The following is a 24546-nucleotide window of genomic DNA, read 5'->3' as shown; positions in this document are numbered from 1 at the left end:
TTCTTGTCATATTTCTGCCATTTTCCGTTTTACCCAACAAGTTTTCAGTTGAAAACTCATCTGTTCAGGGTTTCTGAATGCAAATACTAATGAGGTCATTACCATGCTCTGGTTGTTTATATTTCCCAGCTGTACATAAAGTTACTGAATAAATTATTAGCAAATGTGCACACAGTAATGATAATTGCAGAGAATAGCTGCATTGAGAGGAGATTGATGTGGTTTACGCTGATAAATAGTTATTTGGAAAACACATTTGTTAGGTTAAATGCCTCGTGCTGATAATTTAATGACAATTTTTTTGAGGAACTTTCATGATGCAGTTAAAGCTATTTGTAGACAGGATGCATATATAAGCGTGCAACAGCAACATGCAAAAGTAATATTTTATGCACTTCAATAAAAGAAAAACAAAGAGGGTAAAGAGTAGGCTCGTTATTGATATAATCCCACAGACTCTTAAAAAAGCCAAAACAAGGCTGAGAACCTTTTGCCCTGAAGGTGCTAGTGTGTACTTAGTTCAACCTTTTTTTGTATGAGCACTCTCCTGCATATGGCTATTAAATTTAGCAAATGAGCGGCGATCTAGAAAACATCTTATTGGAACATTTCATTGATATTAAGTGAAACCCAGTGAAAACATCATATAATAACAAGCTGCAATGTTTCATATGCTTTAATGATGAAATTGCTCTGGAGCTATTTGACGTAACAGTTTGTAAAACCTATTTATATATTCTTAGAAATGATGGAGCAATGTTGGGCCGATGACTTTGAAGGGTAAATGTGAAGGGGATCAGCTATGGTCCAAAACACTTATTTCTACAAAGAAAATAATTTAAATCTACTGCTGTATGTAGATATGTTATATATACTACATTACTCCATAAGATTTTAACTCCCTCAGTTGCTTGGATCATGAACAATTTGCATTCTTGGCTCAGTGATAACTGATTTTAATCTTGAGCTAGAAAAGAGAAGGAAGGAAGGAAAACACCAAGAATGACTTCTAAGAGTATTTTGATACCATTAAAGGCCTTGTGTCTCTGATGGTCATTTCAGCTTTGCCATGTCTTTGTTGTTTCACTGACAATTTTTTTTTTTCATTATGGTGATATTATTTTAAAAAAGGGTAAGAACATGTAACATGTAGAGCAATATGGACTGAGCATTATGGAAAAAATCTTAGTATGATAATAAAAATATAACATGATTATTTGCTTAAAGGTTCCTTTTTACTGCTGAGTGAAGCGATAAGATTGTACTGTATGTACTGTACTGTAGAACCTCATACAATTGTATTTAAAATAAAAATAAAAAACCACTGGTATATGTAATAAACTTGTCATGGTTGGCTGTGTGGCAGGCGAGCAAGCAGGAGTGGTGGACCCAAAATGCAGAACTCAGACACGGAAGTGAAACTTAAAGCGCAGCTTTATTGCTGGGAAAAACCTCGTACTAACTAAACTCACCAAAAGACAAACAAAAGTCTGAACAGAGAAACCGAGGACTGAAACCCTGGAAAAGAAACACTAAACTGGAGCAGAAGCCTAAACACTAGAAACAGAACACACAGCTAGTTGAGGGTACGACGCGACAGGGAACACGCGAAAACACAGGGCTTATATACACAACCTTTCACAATAAAACGGGAAACAAGAAACAGACACAGACTTGACACTGAACTGAACTTATACTAAACAATAGTGATGTGCAGATCGATCCTGAAATATCGATTCCTCCGATACCAGTCATTTATGTTCTAGAATCGATTCTCACATTAAAATATCGATATTTTAGTAATTTAGGGTAAATTTCTAGTTTATCATCAACAGGAACACAGTGGAAAGAAACTATAACATTCGGATTATCTACATTTGAAGGAACTACTTCCTCTTTCGCATTTCATAGTCATGTGCGAAATACCGCTGTATAAATGTCTCGCAGCCCCTTGGCATGCGCACTTGCGCACTCAAAACAATGGCCGAACGCAAGCGAAGTCATGTGTGGACATATTTTACCTCCACAAACAGCCAAGACGCGGTTTGTGATGTATGTGGCAAGACAGTGAGGTGTTGTGGCAACACCACTAACCTCGTAAAACACCTCAGAATTAATCATAACACAGAATATGATGAGGTCATGTCGAGGCGAACCGAAAAGGAGGAGAGGAGAGGGACAGGTGCTGCTAGGGCGAGACAGACGTCTCTCGCGGAGTCCTTTAGTGCTGCAGGCAGGCACTATCCAGGTACAGAGGAGGAAAATGCTGGGTACATAGGCTAGGTCGCATTAAAATACAGAGTACTTGCAGTAAAACAGGCATTGTAGTCTTTAAAACATAAAAATTCAGTTGAAGATTATTTCATAGATAAGAGAAACGTTTTATAGATACTATTATTATCTATTAGCTTTATTATTATTTTCACTCAGTTTAATTTTTTTGGCTGAGTTATTTGAATATTTTAAAATGCAGGTATTGACAAACTTATTTATTCCTTTAATTATGTATTATACTGACAATTTCATTCACACAGCATTCTATGTAAAACAGCAAGTATATGTAAACTATCAATTCCTTTCCCCTTAGGCTATTTTAACAGACTGCATACATGACTCTAAAAAGATTAAACATTCAGTGCAGTATACCCCATCTTTTGTTTTGCCCTTTGTATTTTATTTTCTTTGTAGATGATTCCCCAAGAGCAGCAACACTCACAAGATGCCTTGTAGAGATGATTCTGAAGGACCTCCAGCCTCTGTCCATAGTGGAGGACCAGGGTTTCCAGGGATTTGTGAGCGCTCTTGACTCAAAATATAAACTCCCAGGAAGAAAATCACTGACTGAGACTCATCTTGTAAATTTGTTTGATGAATGTAAAAGCAAAGTAAGAGCATCTTTGCAAAATGCTTCCAGTGTTGTTCTCACCACTGATATGTGGACCTCAGTGTCCACAGAGGCATATTTGACTGTAACATGCCATCTCATTGAAAACTGGCAAATGAGAGAATTTGTCCTGGAAACCCACTCTTTCCATGGGCAGCATACAGCAGATAATATCAGCTCAGCACTTAAGCAAATCACAGAAGAATGGGGCATAACTGAGAAGGTGGTTGCAGTTGTCACAGACAATGGTGCAAATATGGTTGCTGCAGTGCACAAAGCTGGATGGAGGCATTTTCCATGTTTTGCACACACACTGAATTTAGTTGTAAAGGACAGTGTAAAAGCTGTCCCAGAAGTGGTGCAGGTGCTGGAAAAATGCCGTGCGATTGTGTCCTTTTTTCACCACAGCACAAAGGCTACTGAGAAGCTTAAGGATATTCAGCAACAGTTGAAAGTGGCAGAGCACAAGCTAATTCAGTCAGTAGATACCCGCTGGAACTCTGTCTTTTACATGTTGGAGCGGCTCTGTGAGCAAAATGAAGCCGTGACCACAGCCCTCTGCCTTTTAGGGAAGAATCAACTATGCTTAAATGCGGGAGAATTATCCCTGATCAAGGAAACAGTTGTTGCACTACGGCCGTTTGAAGAAGTAACACAGGAAGTTTCATCTGAAAAACATGTTTCAGTCTCCAAAGTTATTCCACTTGTGTCACTCATTCACAGGGCTGTAGCAGCCTGTGAACATCAGGGCAGCTCCCTTGCCACACAGCTGGCACAGCAATGCCAGCGCAGATTCAGGGGTATTGAGAGCATTCACTGTCTAGCTGCAAGTACATTTCTGGATGTTAGGTTTAAACACCTTGGTTTTTGTGACAAAGACAATGTTGAAGTATTAAAGAAATGTCTCCACAATGAAATGCAAGAAGTCTATCAGACAGGACAGTCTGCTCCCACTCTAACTGTAAGCTCAACGCCTACTGTTAGCTCTGCCTCAGGGCCTTACTTCAGGGTCTACCCCGAGTCCTCCACCCGCAGGTCCAGCTGCAACAAAAGGAGGGATATGGACAGATTTTGACATGCAGATTGTGTCAACATCACCGGTCAGCTTCCAGTGATGTACTCATTGAAATACGCCGGTACTCAGAGGAAAAACTGATTCCCCGAGATAAGGATCCATTGGTTTGGTGGCAAGAGCATGAACAAACCTTCCCATCCCTAAGCAGACTTGCAGTGAGATACCTAGGAATCGTTGCTTCTTCTGTACCTGCAGAGATAATCTTTTCAAAAGCAGGAGAGGTTGTGAGCAATAAACGGAGCAGACTTAGAGGGAAAACTGCTGCTGCGGAGTCGGGGCGGTCTGCCTCCCCCCACCACAGGGAAAAGGGTAACACCACCTGGGTCTGGGTGCAGTTCCCCCCTCCAGGGGCAAGGGTACCTAGACCCGGTTTGTAGAGTACGCTTGGGGAGTGTGATCGTGTGTACAGCGTCTCTTTATGTCTGTCTCCACATTGGTTGAGTGTGGAGTAAGTGTATATGAGAGCATGAGGGTGGGAATGGATGTTTGTATCTCTGTGTGCCTGTATTTCTGTGTCTATATGTCAGGTTGGGTGTCAGGCACCACCTCTCTGGGGACATCTTAGGCCCTCCAAGGTTTGGAGGCCTATCTCCCCCCACCACCACTTCCCCTGCCAGTGGCGGACTCCCTCAGACATCGGTGCGTTGGTGGTTCTTTGTGTCCGGGGATGGGCGTCCAGGTACACACCGGCTCACTCCTTGGCGGCCGCTTATCGGGGCCTGGAGCCTGGGGCTCGCTCGGGCCACTTCGGAGGTCACTCCAAACCTCGGTCACTCAGGCACGGCTGGCTGCCGGCGGAGCTCACGGGCGCGTCACTGCAACTCCCCCTGGCTTTTGCTCCGCGGCTGCTGAGTGAGCCCTCATCTGGGACTCTCCTCAGCTCTTTCTGGGACAGTGGCACGGCTGCCCCTCTGTTGGTCTTCCTTGGTCTCTTGTGTTCTGGGGGCCTCTGGATGTCTGGAGTTTTGATCTCCTCCATACCTGCTTCATGCCCTGGAGGACGGGGCAGTGCCCCCCCCCCCACACCCTCTAGCAGATCATTGCATGAAGGAACCTTTAAAAAAAAAAAAAAAAAAAAAAAAAAAAAATCAAGCGCGTCCATGCTCACAGGTGTACACACGGGTGATCACACCCACAAACTACACCCTTTTTGGCTCCTACCTCAAAGCACTGTTCTGTTGATCTTATGTGCTGCACAATAATGTTTAATATTTAGTATTTACTGTCATATTCCCATATATCATTGTGATGTTGTTTATTCTATTACTCTTGTTCTCTTCTGCTTGTTTTCTTTTTTCTTTCTCAGCAGGTGATCCAGGTGATTGATATATGCATTTTTTTTTCTGCTCATTCTGTTGGTTTTTGTTTTTTGCCCTTGTCCCCCGTCCCTTTTCTCAGCTGTTTTTCTTTCCCTCTTTCTTTCTCCCCTTCTTTCCTCCAGTCAAGTCTGTCCCGTATTCAGTAAGTGAAAATAAAATAAACCATAAAAGGTGAATCAAATGGACCATTACGGCAAGGCTGGGATGGTCAATTTGGTAAAGTAAATCCGTTGGGCATCTTTCTTTGCCTTTAGACAATAATTCTGATGGCAAAAGAGCCAAACGGGACAGGCAAAAAAAAAAAGAAAAAAAAAAAGAAAAAAAAAAAAAAGAGGGAAAACTGTAAACATGCTGTTGTTCCTAAACAAAAACCTGTGAATAAGGGAAAGTGTTACTGTCAAATGTTTTTGTTGACATGTCCAGACAAGATAAACGTTAAATGACATGTTAAATTATGTTGAATGTCTTTATTGACATGTCCAGACAAGATAAACGTTAAATGACATGTTAAATTATGTTGAATGTCTTTATTGACATGTCCAGACAAGATAAACGTTAAATGACATGTTAAATTATGTTGAATGTCTTTATTGACATGTCCAGACAAGATAAACGTTAAATGACATGTTAAATTATGTTGAATGTCTTTATTGACATGTCCAGACAAGATAAACGTTAAATGACATGTTAAATTATGTTGAATATTTTTGTTGACATGTCCAGACAAGTTATCGTTAAATGACATGTTAAATTATGTTGAATATTTTTGTTGACATGTCCAGACAAGTTATCGTTAAATGACATGTTAAATTATGTTGAATATTTTTGTTGACATGTCCAGACAAGTTATCGTTAAATGACATGTTAAATTACGTGTTCAAATAGCACACAACTTCAGGTTTTTTTATTTGTATATAATAATTCTGCATTATTAAACAGTAAAAAAAAGTAGTCTGATGTTCTGTAATCAATTTGAAGCTAAAATTTGAAATACAATGTACAACAACTTAATGTTAAAAAGTATCGGTATCGGATCGGTATCGCCGATACCACCCTGAATTTTACTTGGTATCGGATCGGAAAGGAAATGACTGGTATCGCACATCACTACTAAACAAGAGACAACGATGGCACTGCTTCAGATTCAGACGATTTGTGGCGTAACCTCATGAACGTGCTTTGGAGACAGCAGTGTATGCTACTCGTCTTGTCTTTTTAGTCTTGCTCTGTGTCCGTTGGGGTGTCATATTCACTAATGCGTGTTTTCATTTACATTTTCTGATTTGATTTAATCTTTTACCTCCCTCACAATGTTCTGATGTACACAGCTACACTACAACATTTGCATGTGTGCAAATGTTTACATACTGACAGTGTTGCTTCAAAAAGTGATGTGCTTTTCTGTTAATGTCTAATACCTTTTTTTATATTGGAAAATAGACTGTAGTTAATATATAACCAAGGTGTTATACAGAAAATAAAGAAGTTATCTTCTTTGCAAGTATTTTTATGACTCTGTATTATTGCAACTACATTATTATCAATCCAGTACATTTTAGCCACTTACAATATCTTTATAGAACTGTGATCTTATACACTTTTCTGTGCCCCTCTTGACCAAATCTTTCTTGAAAAAGACATTTTTGATGTGAAACACATTTTTTACCTGGAGAAAATCACCTTTCTAAAAACAGATTGCAGCTTCAACCTTGTCAGGCGAATGTTCTTTTTCAGTCAAAATGACTTGATATCATTTATGAGAGATATGTCTGAGATATTGTTGAGATTATAGGTCAACAACTCATTTACAAAAGTTAAAATATGAGAAATCAAATTTTGGCAAAAATCTTTTTTTGGCAGTCAATCGTTTTGGTACGACACCGGCTGTTTGTCCTACACTGTTTCCATCAACCTTGTTGGCTCTAACGCTGTTCCAACCACATGATTGGTTTTGGGTGGCACTCATTGTCATTTGCCTTTTGTGTTGCCCATGAAATCAATGGATGGAATGTGTTCTACCAACTTTATATTGACCACGTCTGATATTCTATAGATGAAAATGTTATTTCACGATAATTATCTGTACTGTTTTATCACCAGTGGCTACTTATAGAGTGGGTTAAATGCTAATAACCGAGAGGATAGTCCTTCGGAGGCATTTAGATGTACCTGTCTACAAAACTAAACAAACAAACAAATAAATAATGATGAAATATTTTACCAAAGCACTATATTTTTAGTTAAACTGTACATGTACAAAGCAACTAAAGATGAGAAGGGGTGCTTTTGACTTTGTATGGGGATTAATGGTGGTAAACTCAGAACATAAAATCTCAAAATTAGTGCCTTCTCTATTTTAGTTTTTTATATTTGAAGTTGCATAGTTTAATAATGTGTTGTTTTTATTATTAAGTCCCCATTTCCCATTGCAGACAGGGGTAATAATTTACTTCCTGTGGATGCTGACTAGTCAAACAAGCTCTGAGAAAACAAAGCAAACTGTCATGGTTCCTTAAAACTGTCTAAACCCCTAATAGGAAACTTGCAATGCCTCTCTTTTCAGTAAGGAAAAGGGTACATTATATCTAAATGGCAAATTTAAGTAGTCAGTGCAGCAAGTATTGCTCCTGATCGATAAATGAAAGTTGCTCCAATCATTTAGGCTTTCCTTATAGTCACTTGTTAGCAGGATTTGGATTTCAAATAGATTAAAGATGTGGTGACATCCATTCTGTCGCACTAAGAAATTACCTGCAGAAAGCTTAAGGAAACCATAACAGAATCAATGAGGGTGGTGCTTTAATTTCATAGGCAAGGATGAACTGAGATAAATGTGATAAAATTAACCAAGTCTCAAGGGCAGCTTTTTCTTTCAGCTGAGTGACATTTGTGTTTCTGCATTATCTGAACTCTGCGTTACGTAACTCGAGTCTCTCACTTTCCCTTTGTATAGAATTAAAAGGGAACCTGTGCTCTTCTGTTTCACAGGTCAATGGCAATAAAAGCACTGTGCCCACCTGACAACCAACTGCTGCGCGAGGACCATGGCGTTCTACACATTCCTACTCACAAGGTACATTGCAAGTATCCGCACATGTTGGAGTGAGTAATCATTCCCTTCAAAACGTTGTAGTCATTTCTCAAATCACGACAGCAATTGTGCAGAGGCTGAATGCAGCGTGACCCAGACTGGCTTATGATTTTCCTGAAGCCGCTCTATGAAATGAGCTCGAGTCTGATAGGGTTGATGAATCCCTTCATTGTCTGTTGATATAGTTGGTCATGGTGTTTAGGGGGCCATTTTTGATATCATAATCAAGCCGCATCAGATCCATGAGTTCGTAGCATTATCTGCGGGCCTGTTCATTTAATGCCGCCATGGGCTTTTAATGAGAGGCACATTATAGAGGAAGACTAGAAGCAATGTGATTTTAATAGGCTCACTATGGTCCACTGGCAAGGGAAAACAGTCACTGCATTAGTTCTTTCAGAGCGCATAATTTAAGTAAGTGAGAGCAGCCAGGATGCTGTCTGCTTGTTGAAGTTCAGTCTTATAGCCGCCCTGTGTCGACGAGACGGCGTGTCGTTGTTTAATGTAGATAAGGTGCTTAGAATATGTTAACCTTTTCCTCATTTGTTTTGTGAGTGTACCCTTTTTGTTCCACCGTGAAATGAGAAGTCTTTGGTGCTACAGGGCAAATCGGAACTCGCATGGGGCTCACGAGGCAGAGACATGTGGCACCTGAACATTAGCCTTCAATCGAAATGAGAAAAGACGAGGGGAGAGGAGTGAGTGTGGGGGAAGAAAGAAGACAAGAGATTGAGGAGGGGTTTGGGTTGGGGCAGCAGTAGTCTGTTCAGGGTTTGGGTAACAGCTATTTCTTGTCTCCCTGGCTCATTCTATCTTTCTTTTCATTCTCCCTCTTTCCGTCTGTGGCCGTTAAAGCTCAGTACCTGAGGCACTGCAATTATTGGTACGGTAAAGATGAAAGGTCACAACTGTTAGCAGAAGAGAAGGAAGTGACAGAATGAGGAGTGAGGACATTCCAACTTTCTAAAGCTTCAAGTGGTGAGGCACAGAGAAAGAAAGGCTGTCAGAAGTCCTGCTTATTGACTATGCAAAGCAACGGTTCTTGACCTTTTTTTTCCTGTTTCTTTCCGAACCTATTAACCATTTAATGCAAAGTGTTTTAAGCAAACTTTTGACCTCTGTTAGAAACCACATTGTCAAAAGTAACAATATCCTTTTGTCAAATACTCCAAATGAGGCCCAAAGCAATCTCAGTGGCCTAAAACTGGCATATATAGTTTAGTAACAGACTATTCAGGAGAACAGTTGTATCAAGCCCAAATGGCCAGCCATGATAATATGACAAATTACTTCTCTGCCTTAAATGTATTTTTTTTTTTTTTTATCTCAAAGGTGAAAACAATAAAGGATCTGTTTTTTAAGCTTTGGGTATCAGATGTAAAATGTTAAAAGTTTTGAGACTCTACAAAAAGTATTTTAAGTGCAATCCCAGTGAGGCTACACAACAGGCACGGAGAAATAAACACTATTATGCAAGTGCAGTGGGCTGCAAAAACACAAAACCAGGGCCAGAGAAAACTTTCTTAACCTACGTACTGGGTGAGTTCATTTAATTTCAACAAAAAACAGGCCATGTTAGACTACAGCACCCTGCTCTTACAGTTTATCTGTGGGTCCTTTAGAAAACTTTTGGAGTAGATGGAAATTCTGCCTTTAGTCACTAACATGGGTAATGCACACTATCTGACACACCCGTGTTGGTGTTGTTCCTACATCATCATTGCATGTTGGTCAAGCGTCAACAAAACTGACCAATCGTGTTGCTTGGGCATTCGGTTAGCATTGGCCAAAAAAGTTAGCTAATGCTAAAAGAAAAACAATCACAGGCAATTATGCATTAATTAATGTTTGAAATGCTCACCATTTGTTCCAGAACAGGCATATAAACAAAGACCATTGTTTTCCTTTTCTTCTATATTTCAAAGCCACAATATCATAACAACATGACTGATCAGTTACAGTGTTGATGGACCAATTCAATTCAACTTTATTTATATAGCACCAAATCACAATAACAATCGCCTCGAGGCGCTTATTGTATCAGATATCAGATATACAAGGTAATACTATGATGCTGTTGGTATCTTGTCAGCTTACTCGTAACTGTTTATTAATCTTTGCGTCTTTTGTGTGTGTGATTATTGTGACTAATAAATAAATCAACATTATAATAATATTATTTCTAGATTATATAATTACTACATATGCATGAAATTGAAAATTTTCTTTGACTTTGGTGTTCATTAGCATTTTTCACTGAAATGTCTTGTGATGTCCCCTGTCTATCTGGCTTGAAATTTAACCGTAAATACTCAGCAAATTATTAGTCATTCAACAGAAAACACACACTTATTTATATTCTTTCACCTGCACCTTACCTACCCACTCTGAGAGCTATGCTGTCCCTAGAGACTCCTTAGAGTCTCTGTTGAGAGTTAGGACATGACAGAAGGACAAGTCAAGTGGTCGAGTGAATGCAGAAGTGGGAGGATAAAAAAAAGAGAAAAGAAAAAAAGATGGATTTGGGGTGTAGCTGTCCAGGCAATTGGTTTGTAAGTGGAAGATGAAAGACAGGAACTGCGGGCAAAAAGACCATGAGAGTATATGAGACAGCAAATGAGGAAATTGGAGGGAAAGTAAAATTAAGCAGAGATGTTGAGAAGGGAAGGAAAAGGCAAAAGGGAGCCTGGGAGATCTATTCACAAGGGGAAGAGTATTGTATTTCAAGCCCATATTTTTGTGCCATTCAAATGACTGCAGGTTTATCATGCCCCAGGCTCTTCTATATAAAGCTCAGACAGATGCTGGATTTTCCACATTATGGCTATAGCATCTGATTAATACAATTCCTGTCCATGTTTTTACTGTCATCAGCCAGCATCCAGGCGGACCTGCTTTCAGAGGTCGCTGGCCACCTGCCTCCTGTGCATTGCTATAGGCGTTATAAGGCAATGTCGAAAATGTACACACTGCCACCAAATAAAAAAATCACTAGGCATTGAGTCTGTCATTCAATACTGTATGACAGCATTTTAACACTGTAAACACTTTGCTGGTGTTAAATATATATAGTAATTCCCATGCAGTTTTTCACTACTGCAAACTACAACATTTGAATTAATACATCCAAATTTAAGGTTTGCACATAAACAAAGCATGTTGATGACTTTCATTAATTTGGAACTCAACCTCAACAGTGTGGTTAAGGTCGGTCACAAGTCTTGAGTGATTAATTGGTTAAGTATTCCAGTTTATTCCAAACATGTTTATAGGATTGAGTTCATGGCTTAATTCACTAGTAATGTTTTTCCATACTATACTTAAAAAGCATCATAAAGCCTTTCGCAAGATACTGCAAAGCCTTTTTCTCTACATTTTATTATGTGTTATGGCATAAGGTCTTTAATTGGTTCCATAGGTACTAAGAGCAAACCCTGATGAATGACCCTATATCAAAAATGTATGTGGACAGTAGTTCTTACTTCTCTGACAAAAATATGTAGACAAATATTTTTTATTTTAGTAATTTGGGATTTTATGTAATATCTCTACACAAGGCAGCTACAGACTGTGATATAAACAACAACACATTGATAAATTTAATTTCAAGGTGTAGTGTTCTGTTGCAGAGTGTAGCAACTCCGATCAAACACCAAGCTAAACCTCTGTCAATGAATACACGAGTCCGAGTAGAGTTGACTTTTTACTCAGAATCTTCATTTGACAAGCGGTGAAAACTGTAGTTGAAAAGAAATACAGAATAGAAAAAATGATCGTTTACATAAATATTGCATCATGAAATAACTCAAAATGTGACCTTACACCTTCGTGTTAGCTTTAGCAACAGTAATGATCATCAAAACTGCCCTTTTTTAACATGTACAAATCAACCTCCATGAATCACAAATAAAATATAATTTTTAACAAATACCGCTATTTATGCCTTTTTAACACCTTCACCATGAAATATATACACTTACGACGTTGCCTGAACAATGTTCCCAAGTGGATGGCTGTGGATAAGCCTCAGAGCAAGACCGCATGTCCCTCTCCCTCTTAGAGCAACCAGGAAGAGGAATTAAACAGGAAATGAAGTAATACAGGTCACCCACCAGGAAGTGAGGTCACCAGCAAGCTAACCTTCAAATTTAAAGCTTCTTAACATTTTGAAGTCTTTTTACTGTTCTTTTTAACTTAAATACATACAAAAGAATTACTTTAAGCAAACATTAAAGATAAATGAAATAAATGCCTTTGAGGCATCACACTCCCCACCTGGCCTGTGTGAGGCCACTATGAACTGGAATGAGTCCAAACAACAGTCCTTAAATCAGTCCTTAGGCAGAAGAAGAACTACTTCTGCAACTGGCCTAAGGAAGGTTCTTGTGTCACCTTGGTCGGTCGTTTTTACTTCAACCTTTCTCACATGTCCATCCTTCCCAGGAAAGGTTGCTGTGACTATGGCCATGGGCCAGTAGTTGCGGATGGTCTGCTTGTCCCTGAGGAGGACCAGATCCCCAACTTGAAGGTTTCTGCGTGTCACTGTCCATTTTTGTCTTTGTTGTAAGGATGGTAAGTATTCTTTGCTCCAACGGGCCCAAAACTGGTTTGCGAGCGCTTGAACTTGCCTCCATTGTTTTGTGAAGAGGTCCTTGTCTGTGAAATCTCCTGGAGGAGGTGGAACTCCTGATTTCTGTGTGAGGAGCATGGCTGGTGAAAGAATGAAAGGTTGGTTTGGGTCTGTAGACACAGGTAGGAGTGGACGTGCATTGATGATAGCTATAATTTCTGCCATTAGTGTTGACAGCACTTCATGGGTCAGGCGACTCTTTTGCTGCAAGAGCATTGAATCAAGGATTCTCCTGGCAACACCAATCATCCGTTCCCATGAGCCTCCCATGTGGGAAGCATGCGGAGGTCTGAAGTTCCAGCTACATCCTTGCTTGCTGAGGTACCCCTGTACAGTATTACCCATCTCCAACTCCTTGCTAGCTCCAATGAAGTTGGTCCCACAATCAGACTGAAGTTCCTTTGCAGGGCCTCTGAGAGCGAAGAACCGCCTGAGAGCATTTATACAGCTAGATGTGTCCATAGACTCAATCAGCTCAATGTGGACGGCCCTTGAACTCAAACAACTAAACATCATGGCCCACCGTTTGCTCTCTGCCTGTCCTCCTCTAGTGCGTCTGGCTACAACAGACCAAGGTCCAAAGACGTCAAGCCCCACGTATGTGAAGGGAGGGCAAACCTTGAGACGTTCCGGCGGTAAGTCAGCCATACATTGTTCTTCCGGTCTCCCACGCAGCTTCCGGCAGATTACGCATTTGTGTAGGACTGAATTGATTAGTCGCTTCCCACCCAAAATCCACAGTCCAGCTGCCCTCACTGCACCTTCTGTGAGATGTCGACCCTGATGTCTCACCTGCTCATGGTGATGTCGTACGAGCAGTAAGGAAACGTAGCTGTCCTTGGGTAGGATTACTGGGTTCTTTTCTTCACATGTTAGTTGAGAATGTTTCAGTCTGCCTCCAACACAGATGAGACTACTCTCCAAAGTTGGACTGAGTTTATTTAACGGGCTGTTTGTGGACACCACTTTGTTTGCTTGGAGGGCTGACAGTTCCTTGGCAAAGGCTGGCCTTTGTGCTGCTTGCAGAATGACATATTTCGCTTGAGCTATTTCATCCACAGTACGAGGTAAGCGGCATCTGTGCCATCCTGTACACCTGCTGTTTTGGTTTGAATGTTTGTGAGATCTTGCCACATGGATAAGGAAAGCCACAGCTCGCAGTAGAGAGGTAAAGGTGGAGAAACGGCGAAAGCGATCAGGGGTAAGTACAGGTTCCTTCAGATGAGTAGTGTAGGTGCGTACCTGTGGTCGAATCTCTGAGTCATTTCCCGGGTCGATGAGCTCAAACGTCTCACTGGTTTGTGTTGTTTCTGCAGATAACTGATGCAGGAATGAAGGTCCGGTGAACCAAGAACTCTGTGCCAGATGGGATGCAGGCAGAGATCTAGATGCATGGTCCGCAGGGTTTGCTTCCGTGCACACATAATGCCATTGTTCTGGTCTAGTAGATTGTCGGATACGTTGGACTCTGTTATGGACATATGTGTAGAAGCGTTTTGTAGTATTACAAATGTACCCGAGCACCACCTTACTGTCCGTGTAGAACCTCACAGCATCCAATTTCAGATCCAGCTCCTCTCGGATGAGATCCGCCATTTCTACTGCAAGGACGGCAGCGCAGAGTTCGAGCCTCGGGATTGTTGGTTCAGACTGGGGTGCTAATTTGGCTTTGCCCATAACAAATCCTACTTCCACTTTTCCGTCTTCCTGGATGGCTCTCAAGTAAGCGATAGCCCCAATGGCCATAGTTGAGGCATCTGAGAATACAAACAACTCTGTGCGCACAGCTTTGGTGAGCGAGGTTGATGTGTATGCACGTGGCACATGAAGCTCCTTTAGGACTTGAAGAGAATCTCTCCAGGTTTCCCATTTCTTCAGCTTGTCTTCTGGGAGAGGTGCATCCCAGTCAGTCAGTTCTGAACTAAGTTCCCTAAGAAGAGCTCGTCCCTGGATTGTGACAGGTGCCAACATACCCATCGGATCAAAAACACTATTGACGGTGGAGAGGACTCCACGTCGGGTGAAAGGTTTGATAATAGTTGATGCAGAGAATGTAAATGTGTCTTTTCTGATCTCCCAAAGCAAACCCAGGCTGCGCTGCATGGGTGCTGTCTCCCCACTCAAATCCAGATCCTTAATGAGCGGGACACAATCTTCTGGCGGGAAAGCTCCAGTGACTGCTGGACTGTTCGACACAAACTTGTGCAAGCGGAGGTTTGATTCAGCAAGTGAAGCCTGAGTTTGTTGGAGAAGGTTGATTGCTTCTGCTTCAGATGGGAGAGACACCAAGCCAGCATCCACGTAAAAGTGCCTTTCCACAAATTTAATTGTGTCGGCACCGTACTTCTGGGCACCTTCAGCAATGGCTCTTCGCATACCATAGATGGCCACAGCCGGAGATGGTGAGTTGCCAAAGACATGAACCCTCATGCGGTAGTCGATAACCGCCTTGGTGAGGTCGTTGTCCTCATACCACAAAAACCGGAGGAAGTTACGGTGCCTTTCGTGGACCAAAAAGGAGTGAAACATTTGTTGGATGTCGGCGAGGATAGCTACTCTCTCCCTTCGAAAGCGTAGAAGGACACCCAAGAGAGAATTGTTGAGGTCGGGACCAGTCAGAAGCACGTCATTGAGGGAGACCCCACAGTACTGAGCGCTGGAATCAAAAACCACCCTGATTTGGTTGGGCTTTTGTGGGTGGTATACCCCGAATGATGGAAGAAACCAGCACTCTTCATCTTCCTTCAAGGGCGGTGCCACCTCTGCGTGACCGTTGGCAATGACCTTCTCCATGAATGCCACATATTGCTTCTGCATCTCGGGTTTCTTCCTGAATTGGCGTTGCAAGGATTCGAACCTCTTAACCGCATGCTCTTTATTATTTGGCAAACGTTGCCGTGGCTCCTTGAATGGCAATGGAGCAACCCAACTACCAGTGTCATCTCTGTGGACATTTGTATCCATGATCTCTAGGAAAAGGATGTCTTCTATTGATGGGGCAGGTTTGTTATCATCTTCAGATTGTTTAAACACTGTGTGTCCTAGCATCCTCTCAGGCGTTTTGTTAGACCTGCTGAAGCTTGGCTGTGTTTCTTTGACATGCATGAAACTTGCACAGGGCTGAAATATGGAATGGCGACCGCTGTCTACCACATGGGTCTTGAATGTGTCCACTGTTGGCTTATGCACATTACCTAGGCACACCTCCCCTATCACCACCCAGCCTAGATCGAGACGTTGTGCAAAGGGAGCGTTGTGTGGCCCGTTAACTTGTTGCCTGACCTTGTGTGCTCTAAGCACGTCTCTCCCGAGCAGCAGGAGTATCTCTGCTTCTGGGTCTAGATCGGGGATGTGTTTGGCTATATGGTGGAGATGAGGATGATGCAAAACAGCACCTGGTGTTGGGATTTCCGCTCGATTGTTAGGGATTTCGGGGCACTCAAGGAGTGGTGGAAGAGGTATGAGCACGTTGCCGTGCAACGACTCTATCTGGAATCCCTCTGCCTTTCTGCCATACGTTTCGATGACACCGGAGCATGTTCTGAGATGGTATAAGAGTGGTTCGTTCTCCACACCAAACAGCTCAAAGAACTCTGGCCTGGCTAAAGAGCGATTGCTCTGGTCGTCCAGAATTACATAAGCTTTAATGGCTTTGTGTTTTGAATGTTTGGGGTAGACCTTTGCGAGGCAGATCTTAGAGCAAGAACGACCCCACTGGCCGGGGCCACAAACCTCTGTGCAGCTGGTTCTAACATCAGTTACGTTAGAGTCATCTTCTCCCTCCCCGCCATTCTCTTGTGGTGGTGGTGGAGCCTTGGCGAGTTGAGGTTGTGGGCCAGGGTGCATGGCTGCATCATGATAGATGCTTTCACACTCTAAGCATTTCACGGAAGATTTGCAGTCTTTGGCAACATGTGAAGTTGAAGAACAACACTTGAAGCATATTCCTTTCTGTTTTAGAAAGGCCTTCCTGTCATCGATGGACTTGTTTCTGAATGTCCTGCATTTTTTAAGTGGGTGAGGTTTATTGTGCAATGGGCAGTTCTTGTTAGCGTCGTTGTTGATTGTAGAGACATCTGTTTTGTGAACCGCGATAGACTTGTTGGTGTTAAAGCTCTTCATAGGTAATCTTTCTGGTTTTGTGGGGCTTGCGCCGTTGCTTTGACGAATAAAGCTGGGGTCATTTCGCTTCTTTGCCTCATGACAAACAAAGTTACAAAAGTAACTAAAGGGAGGGAAGCAGCCGTTATTCTCTTCTTTGTACCACGACCCAGATGACACCCACTTATCCTGGAGCCCATATGGGAGCTTGTCTACAATGGGTCCGATACCTCTGGAGGTGTCTAGATATGACAGCCCAGTGAGGTATCCATCCTCCTTTGCGCCTTGTATCTCCATAAGCAAATCCCCAAGTTCACGTAATCTGATGTGATCTTTGGCTGCAATTTTTGGAAAACTGTCAAGTCTCTGAAACAGTGACTGCTCGATCATCTCAGGGGCACCATAGCAGTCATTCAGCCTCTCCCATGCCTTGCGCAGAGCCAAACTAGCATTATTCACATGCACTGAGCGTATGCATCTTATTTGCTGTCCAGACTCTTTTCCTAACCATTTGGTCATGAGGTCTAATTCTTGTGTTTCTGTAAGTTGAACCTCAGCCACAGCGTTAGTGAATGAGGACCGCCATGCACGGAAATTCTCTGGCTTATCATCAAATTGGTACAGTCCTGACGTAACGAGATCACGTCGCGCCAAATATTGTGCCAGAGGGTCTGGAGGTTGTGGCACGCTCACTGGAAGCATATGCTGGGGTGTTTGTGATTGAGCACTTATATACATGCGAGGGTTTGTTCTTTCGACGTCGGTCTTCGATTCAGCTCTGGTCAGTTTAGACAGGTTTGTTGTGGGTGGATGCGTCCCATTATCCACTTCAGGCTTGGGCTTGCTATTGCTATGTTGGAATTCCGCTAAGCTTACAGGTGGATGCCATGTTCTAAAACTGTCTTGTGATTCTGTACGGTCTACAGATTTAACAGGTGGGACAGATACTGGTGCGAAGGTAGACTGATTCTGATCATTTTGAGAGCAAACATATTCACTAGTACGTTGCAATCTAAGCCTGTCTTCTGACTCAGATTTCATATTTTCTACATTTCCATGCATTTCTGCTACATCTTCTAACACCTGTGCTTCAGCGATGGCTGCGTCTGCTTCACGATTTAATGTTAGCACTTCCAGCTCTGTATCAATTCTAGCAGCTTCCAACTGATTTTGAGCTTCTCTAGTTTTCCTTTCTGCTTCTCTAGCAGCCTTTTCCAATTTTAATTTAGCCTCTTGGCTAGCATATGATGCTCGTACCTTAGCAGCTTCTGCTTTAGCTCTGGCGCGAGCCGCACTTACAGATGATGCTGATGTCACGTTGCTCCTGGTATTTGATACCGATGACTTGTTGCTTGCTGCCATCATGAACACGTAGGACCATCGAGTGCCGTCTTTTCACTGTAGTGTTCTGTTGCAGAGTGTAGCAACTCCGATCAAACACCAAGCTAAACCTCTGTCAATGAATACACGAGTCCGAGTAGAGTTGACTTTTTACTCAGAATCTTCATTTGACAAGCGGTGAAAACTGTAGTTGAAAAGAAATACAGAATAGAAAAAATGATCGTTTACATAAATATTGCATCATGAAATAACTCAAAATGTGACCTTACACCTTCGTGTTAGCTTTAGCAACAGTAATGATCATCAAAACTGCCCTTTTTTAACATGTACAAATCAACCTCCATGAATCACAAATAAAATATAATTTTTAACAAATACCGCTATTTATGCCTTTTTAACACCTTCACCATGAAATATATACACTTACGACGTTGCCTGAACAATGTTCCCAAGTGGATGGCTGTGGATAAGCCTCAGAGCAAGACCGCATGTCCCTCTCCCTCTTAGAGCAACCAGGAAGAGGAATTAAACAGGAAATGAAGTAATACAGGTCACCCACCAGGAAGTGAGGTCACCAGCAAGCTAACCTTCAAATTTAAAGCTTCTTAACATTTTGAAGTCTTTTTACTGTTCTTTTTAACTTAAATACATACAAAAGAATTACTTTAAGCAAACATTAAAGATAAATGAAATAAATGCCTTTGAGGCATCACACAAGGTAATAGCTGTTACAGTATATTTGTACATTTTCTTTACACCTGGTGATAGAAGCAGTGTTAACCTCTATTACTGTGCTGCTATCATCTCTCCATGGAAGATTTGAAAGGCTCTTTTATCTTGACTCAAACGGTATAAAAGTAGACTAAAAGTACTCCATAAAAGCCATAATTTCTTCAAATTATAATGGATCTGGCAAATGCTGAAAGCCAGCTATTTTATCAACCATCCCTCACTTCTTCCCATTACAAGTCTGAAGTATCAAGATGTCTGACCAAGGTCAGCTCGCACGACTCATATCAAGGTACCCTTAAATTTCTGCAGAACAACCTTAATTATCACATTTCTATTATCTTCTTTGTATGTTCATATTTCTCACACTAGATGGAGTGTCTCTCGTATGCCATTATAAATTTTTGGTCTTTATGGAAGCATACTGTGTAAAACACTAACATGCAACTGGCAGAGACAGCCTTTCCTATAATAGCGTTCAGGTTCCTGCAGAAGCTTGACTGTCAGCTTATACACAAGCCACACATATGAGTTCACATCTGCAAGAGAGTGAGGTACATAGACCGCAGAAGTACATGGAAATGTGTGGATTATATCATCAGAAATATTCTCAGATACATGCAGTACAGATTGGGCTTATAGCATAAATAATGCTACCATATACAATAGGCATTCGTCAAATTAAGATAAGATAAGATAAGATAACCTTTATTAGTCCCACACGTGGGAAATTTGTTTTGTCACATTTAAGAATACAATTTCTATAGTAAGTAAGTAAGTAAGTAAAATTTATTTATATAGCGCTTTTCACAGATAAAAATCACAAAGTGCTTTACAACACAGGAAATGGAAATATAAAAACAATATAACAGTAAATAAAAAATGTAAAACTATAAAACTATAAAAACAGCATAAGAAGAAATTAATCAAATGCTTTTCTAAATAAAAATGTCTTCAGCTGTTTCTTAAAAGAATCAATGGAGTCCATGCAGCAAAGAGACAGTGGGAGAGAATTCCACAACCGTGGTGCCACAGTCTGAAAGGCCCGATCACCACGAGTTTTAAAACGAGTGCGCGGTACCACCAGCAGTCTCTGGTCTAATGACCGAGAAAATGTATGTGGTTTCAGCAGGTCGGATAAATATTGAGGAGCTTGACCATGTAGGGCCCTAAAGGTTAGAACTAAAATTTAAAAATGAAACCTAAAATTTTCATTTTAATTTGAAAAGTAGTAGTATAACTTGGCATGAACAAATTCCAAATGCCATCTACACTGGAAAGTTTTTGGTAATAGAAATTTAGAAAATTAACCACTTTTTAATAATAATGTATAAAAAAGAAATTATGATGATCATTAATTTTTTAATTTTTTTATATAAAAAAAATCAATTTGTATATAATTTATAATTTTTCCCATCTACCTACTGCAAAGTGGGGAATTTACTGATTTCTTTTCACACTCATGATGCTACACTGAATACTTTGCCTTTTTGTGATTAGATTAAATATGTGAGGTTGCTTGGGGGGTTTTTGTTTTTGTTTTTCATTTGAAAACCAGTTGTGTTTAGTAAAGGTAGTTATCTGAGTAGCAGGCTAAACCAAGTTTGTTAAATGTATTTCTTATTCCAGCTGCTCACAGATGTAATTAAAAGCTTGAAGCTTGAGCATTACCATCCTGACACAGATTAGGTCTTGGTAGAGTGTCTGTGTTTCACCCATTGGCCTGACAGTAAGAGAAGGTCAGACAATTAACCTATGTGTCCTGCACCGGCCGGTGTCATGCCATGGGTAAATAAAGCTGTTACACTTTTGGATGTTTCTCTGTCGTCCCCCATTTTTGTGTCTGTTTCTATGCAACAGTGTGTACCATGTGTTGTTGTTGTTGTTGTTACTTTATTTTCCAAAGTGGATTTGAAACAGAGAATGTTTTATAGAAGAATAATTAGGCCTTAAGGTACTGTGGGCTCTCAAGTAATCTTCTCTTAGGTGTTCCAGTGTGTGCTAGTTTAATAACCTGCAAGAAGCAATTTAAAAAAACATACAATAGTCAAAAATTTCTCGTAATTTTTGTATTATTTCCTCATGGGTTTATTCATTTAATTTTCTATTCTTCTCTTACTGATTTGATCCATTCATTTGATATTCTTCAAGTATGATTTCAGTTTTTCTCATGTATTGATTTAGTCATTATATAACTTGCTCAATATGAAAAAAATCTGAAACAAACAAAGGCCTATGGCTAATTTTACCACCTAAGACAACCTTAAAATATGCTATGATATGATCTGATAAAAAAGATCAAACTTTTAAGCAGCTCACTTTCAGATTCAATAGTAAATCAATTCCAAATGGCTGAAGTGCAGATTTAAAGAGAGATACAATGAAATTGTTTGATTGCAGTACCATCACTGTGCTGCTTTTGACCCTTTTCGTGTGGAATTGTTTTTTTGTGCTAGTAAGGGAAAAACACACACACAACTCCTTGTTTGTCCTTTCTGGCTGAGTGATTCCTGCATCAGTCAATCAATACTGAACCATAGCTGAACCAATATTTTTTGTTCCTTCTTTTAATATGACCAACGAGACATTGTCTGCCAATGGATATCTGGGTTGTTTGGCCATGCTGGATGCTTGCTCTGTGTCAGTCAGAATCAACAAATACCCTGTGCTCAAATGCCCTTTTGTCAGCGTTTGCTCTCGTTGTTACTTACAAGTTGGGATGGTTTGTACCAGTCTATTTTGGCCAGGGCAATCGTTGCAAAGGCGCTGGCACATTTTGTCTGATCTTCAACTTTTATTGGTGTAAGTAAACCAGCACAAACACAAGGCAAAGATTAAAAATGTCCACACAGAAACAAGTTCTGAACCTTGTTGCTGTGAAATGACAGTGCTAACCACTGAGCCACTATGCCACCTCCATACTGGTGATAAGTATGTGAATGCTTGGCAAAGACTCTGTCACGTTCAGACTGAAAGGGTAAATGTTTTTCAGGCAATCTGAGCCATCTGGTGTGTGGTGGAGACACCAGCTGGAGGGAGGCAGGAAGATGGGTTCAATCAGTCTGTGAGAAAATGGCATAAGTAAGAGAGTAAGGACTGTGAATCAGGTGATGTCTCACGATCAGGGCGAGAAGTCCGGTGAGTCAGTTTCAGTTGTGGAGACCTGCTGAATGCCAAGACTGTAGTCTTCTGTTGCGAAAAGAGTGACGGCACACTCAGAATCCACCTCAACTTGTCAAATTTACATTTTCTTTTGTCTTGTTCAGCATGGTTTTCTCTAATACCAGTCCAGTGCAGCTATTCAACAACTGTTGACTCTTTTAAATGGAAAAAAAGAACCTTCTGCGTAAGTTCAATAAGGAAGATCTGTAATCACTCCTCTGCCTGCTCTTCTGGGTGTTCGGCTGCTTTTCCGTTCCTTACATGTCTAGCGCTTTCCCATGCTATCAATCTCAATACCGACATCATTACTCTAGTCCAATGATCCTCTCGCCCGCCTTCTTTGACCTAACCAGCCTCTACTTTGCATGGTTAAAATCTTTGCTCTCTGTCATTCTCCCTTTCAGGCTGTCTTTCTTGCAACCCACCGCCTCCCCATCTCCACATCAGACACCTCAGCGACAGCTCCATTCAAGCCTCAGTCTTCATCTTCACCACCGCCAGCGTCTAGACTCCGGGGGGTCCTCTCCTAAATCCTGTCACCACTGGGATTCCTTTCTGCCATGATGGTTCATCAGAGTCTCATCACCAAATACATTCATTTTTCATCATGTTCAATTCTTCCAAGTGATGTCCCCTTATTGCACTAAAAGTTGAAAGACATTTTACTCTTCAGACACTGGGAGCAAGACCATACCTGATTATGTTAAACTTTCTTCAGCATAACTATCTGTCTTATTTGAGTTACGTAACCTAACATTGGCAATCAGGCAGAGCTGTAACACAAAGATGGTTATAAATCTAGTTTATTTTACAAAGTACCATCCCAAATCCATGGCTCTAAGAATCCTAACATACCATACACATAGCGCGTTCATTATAACAAGTTGTCAAAATGCTGCTGCCATTCAAGAAACTTTTAATAATGCAAATATAATCACTTATAAAGATTACAAATAAGACAGATGGGAGAAAACGGTCAAAGAACCACACAATAAGCTGTCAGGTTCAGGCTTCTCCCCTAAACTAATATAATTACGCTAAACTAATAGGACCACAATCAGAAACAGAACTGCTGGTATCTCCTAACCCTCTGTTTTCAGATCACATCACTCTATTAATACTTACTATTAATGGAGAATAAAATTGTTGAAGCAAACAGGGAAAAAGTAGGACAGGACGTGTTTTTAAGGTGTCTTTTCTCTAATGAAACATGTAGTTGATTGGTTCTATCCTTTTTTAATCAAGTTGTCTTACATCCTACATATTTGATATCCAAAGTATTATCACACCTAGCCATATTCGCCCTAAGATGCACTCCCAAGGTCATTTCTGCTATAAAGACAGTTTATCTGCCAAAACAGCTGGTTTTTGGACATATTCACCTTTCATGATATTTAGCTTGGCAATAACAAGGATGAAATGTACTGGCAAGAGCACTTTCTCAGAAAATATGATTTGGAGGAAATTCCACTGGATGTGGGGCATTATGTCATAGTAAATAGATGGGACGCCGTCAAATGTAAGGGTGACTTATCCAATAAGGTACTTGATAAGATTCCTTTATAAAAAGTGACAATTGTCTCTGTGCCTCCAGTCATCAGATATGTCTTTATGACAGCTCATGTCTTGCTTCTCTGCTGTAGTATGACCTTCCACAACACTACTAATAACCTATGTTTCTTATTGATGGTTAACAGCGAAAGTCAAAGACTTTAGATCTTTAAAAAAAAAAGTCCCTCATACACTGATGTCAGAGGGCATCTCGTGAAATAGTGAAACATTAATTGATTCGCCTGTATGTGTTTTATACTTCTTAATCTCTTATTTTAAACATAACCTAATCCAGATTAGTATAGGTAAAGTCTATAGCATAAGTTGCCACAGTGACAGGGTCAGTGTGGATTAAATCTGAAGTGTCATTCTACTTGGTAGTACAGGCCTCAGCTAGAGGCTTGCTTAAAGTTAAAACAAATCATGGCTCTAACTGATTTCCACTGATGTGACCAAATTGCTCACTTATTACTTACATCCAGAAAACTGCATGGAAGAATGTAACATAATGAAAACTGCTAATAGCATAATGTAGATTGGAAGTGCAGTTACATGCATGGCAGAATGCAATGCAATCAGAATATGCTGCACTGCTCTTTGAGACGGTTTTATGTGGCTAAACATTCAGCACAAAATGGCAATTGCATCCAGACACAAATGTTG

The 24546-nt window shown here is 40.8% G+C and overlaps 2 protein-coding genes across 4 annotated transcripts in view; one reads left to right on the top strand and one right to left on the bottom strand.

The window, feature by feature from the left end:
• Positions 1-23868, top strand: part of LOC147325064 (uncharacterized) — a 47099-nt gene extending 23231 nt beyond the window's left edge. For all 3 annotated transcript variants that reach the window (XR_015130558.1, XR_015130559.1, XM_086302407.1), the window contains exons 2-3: positions 8267-8351; positions 22737-23868. Coding sequence is in view for 1 of the 3 variants with exons in the window: in XM_086302407.1 (XP_086158533.1) it covers positions 8267-8351; positions 22737-22862 (211 nt within the window). In the remaining 2 variants the exon portion in view is untranslated. The remainder of the gene's footprint in view (positions 1-8266; positions 8352-22736) is intronic.
• Positions 12033-13662, bottom strand: LOC147325065 (uncharacterized). The gene is made up of 2 exons (XM_086302406.1): positions 12350-13662; positions 12033-12106 (listed from the first exon to the last, which is right to left on the bottom strand). The coding sequence occupies exon 1, from the start codon at positions 13645-13647 to the stop codon at positions 12700-12702; it is 948 nt and encodes a 315-aa protein (XP_086158532.1). The 5' UTR covers positions 13648-13662; the 3' UTR covers positions 12033-12106; positions 12350-12699.
• Positions 23869-24546: the final 678 nt, after the last annotated feature.

The sequence above is a fragment of the Aulonocara sp. 'chitande type north' Nkhata Bay genome, linkage group LG7 (genome assembly GCF_057382095.1).
Source record: "Aulonocara sp. 'chitande type north' Nkhata Bay isolate Kocher_YH1m ecotype deep benthic linkage group LG7, A_spYH_male_GT1.1, whole genome shotgun sequence".
Classification (NCBI taxonomy): domain Eukaryota; kingdom Metazoa; phylum Chordata; class Actinopteri; order Cichliformes; family Cichlidae; genus Aulonocara; species Aulonocara sp. 'chitande type north' Nkhata Bay.
This window is presented reverse-complemented; position numbering and strand designations above follow the sequence as displayed.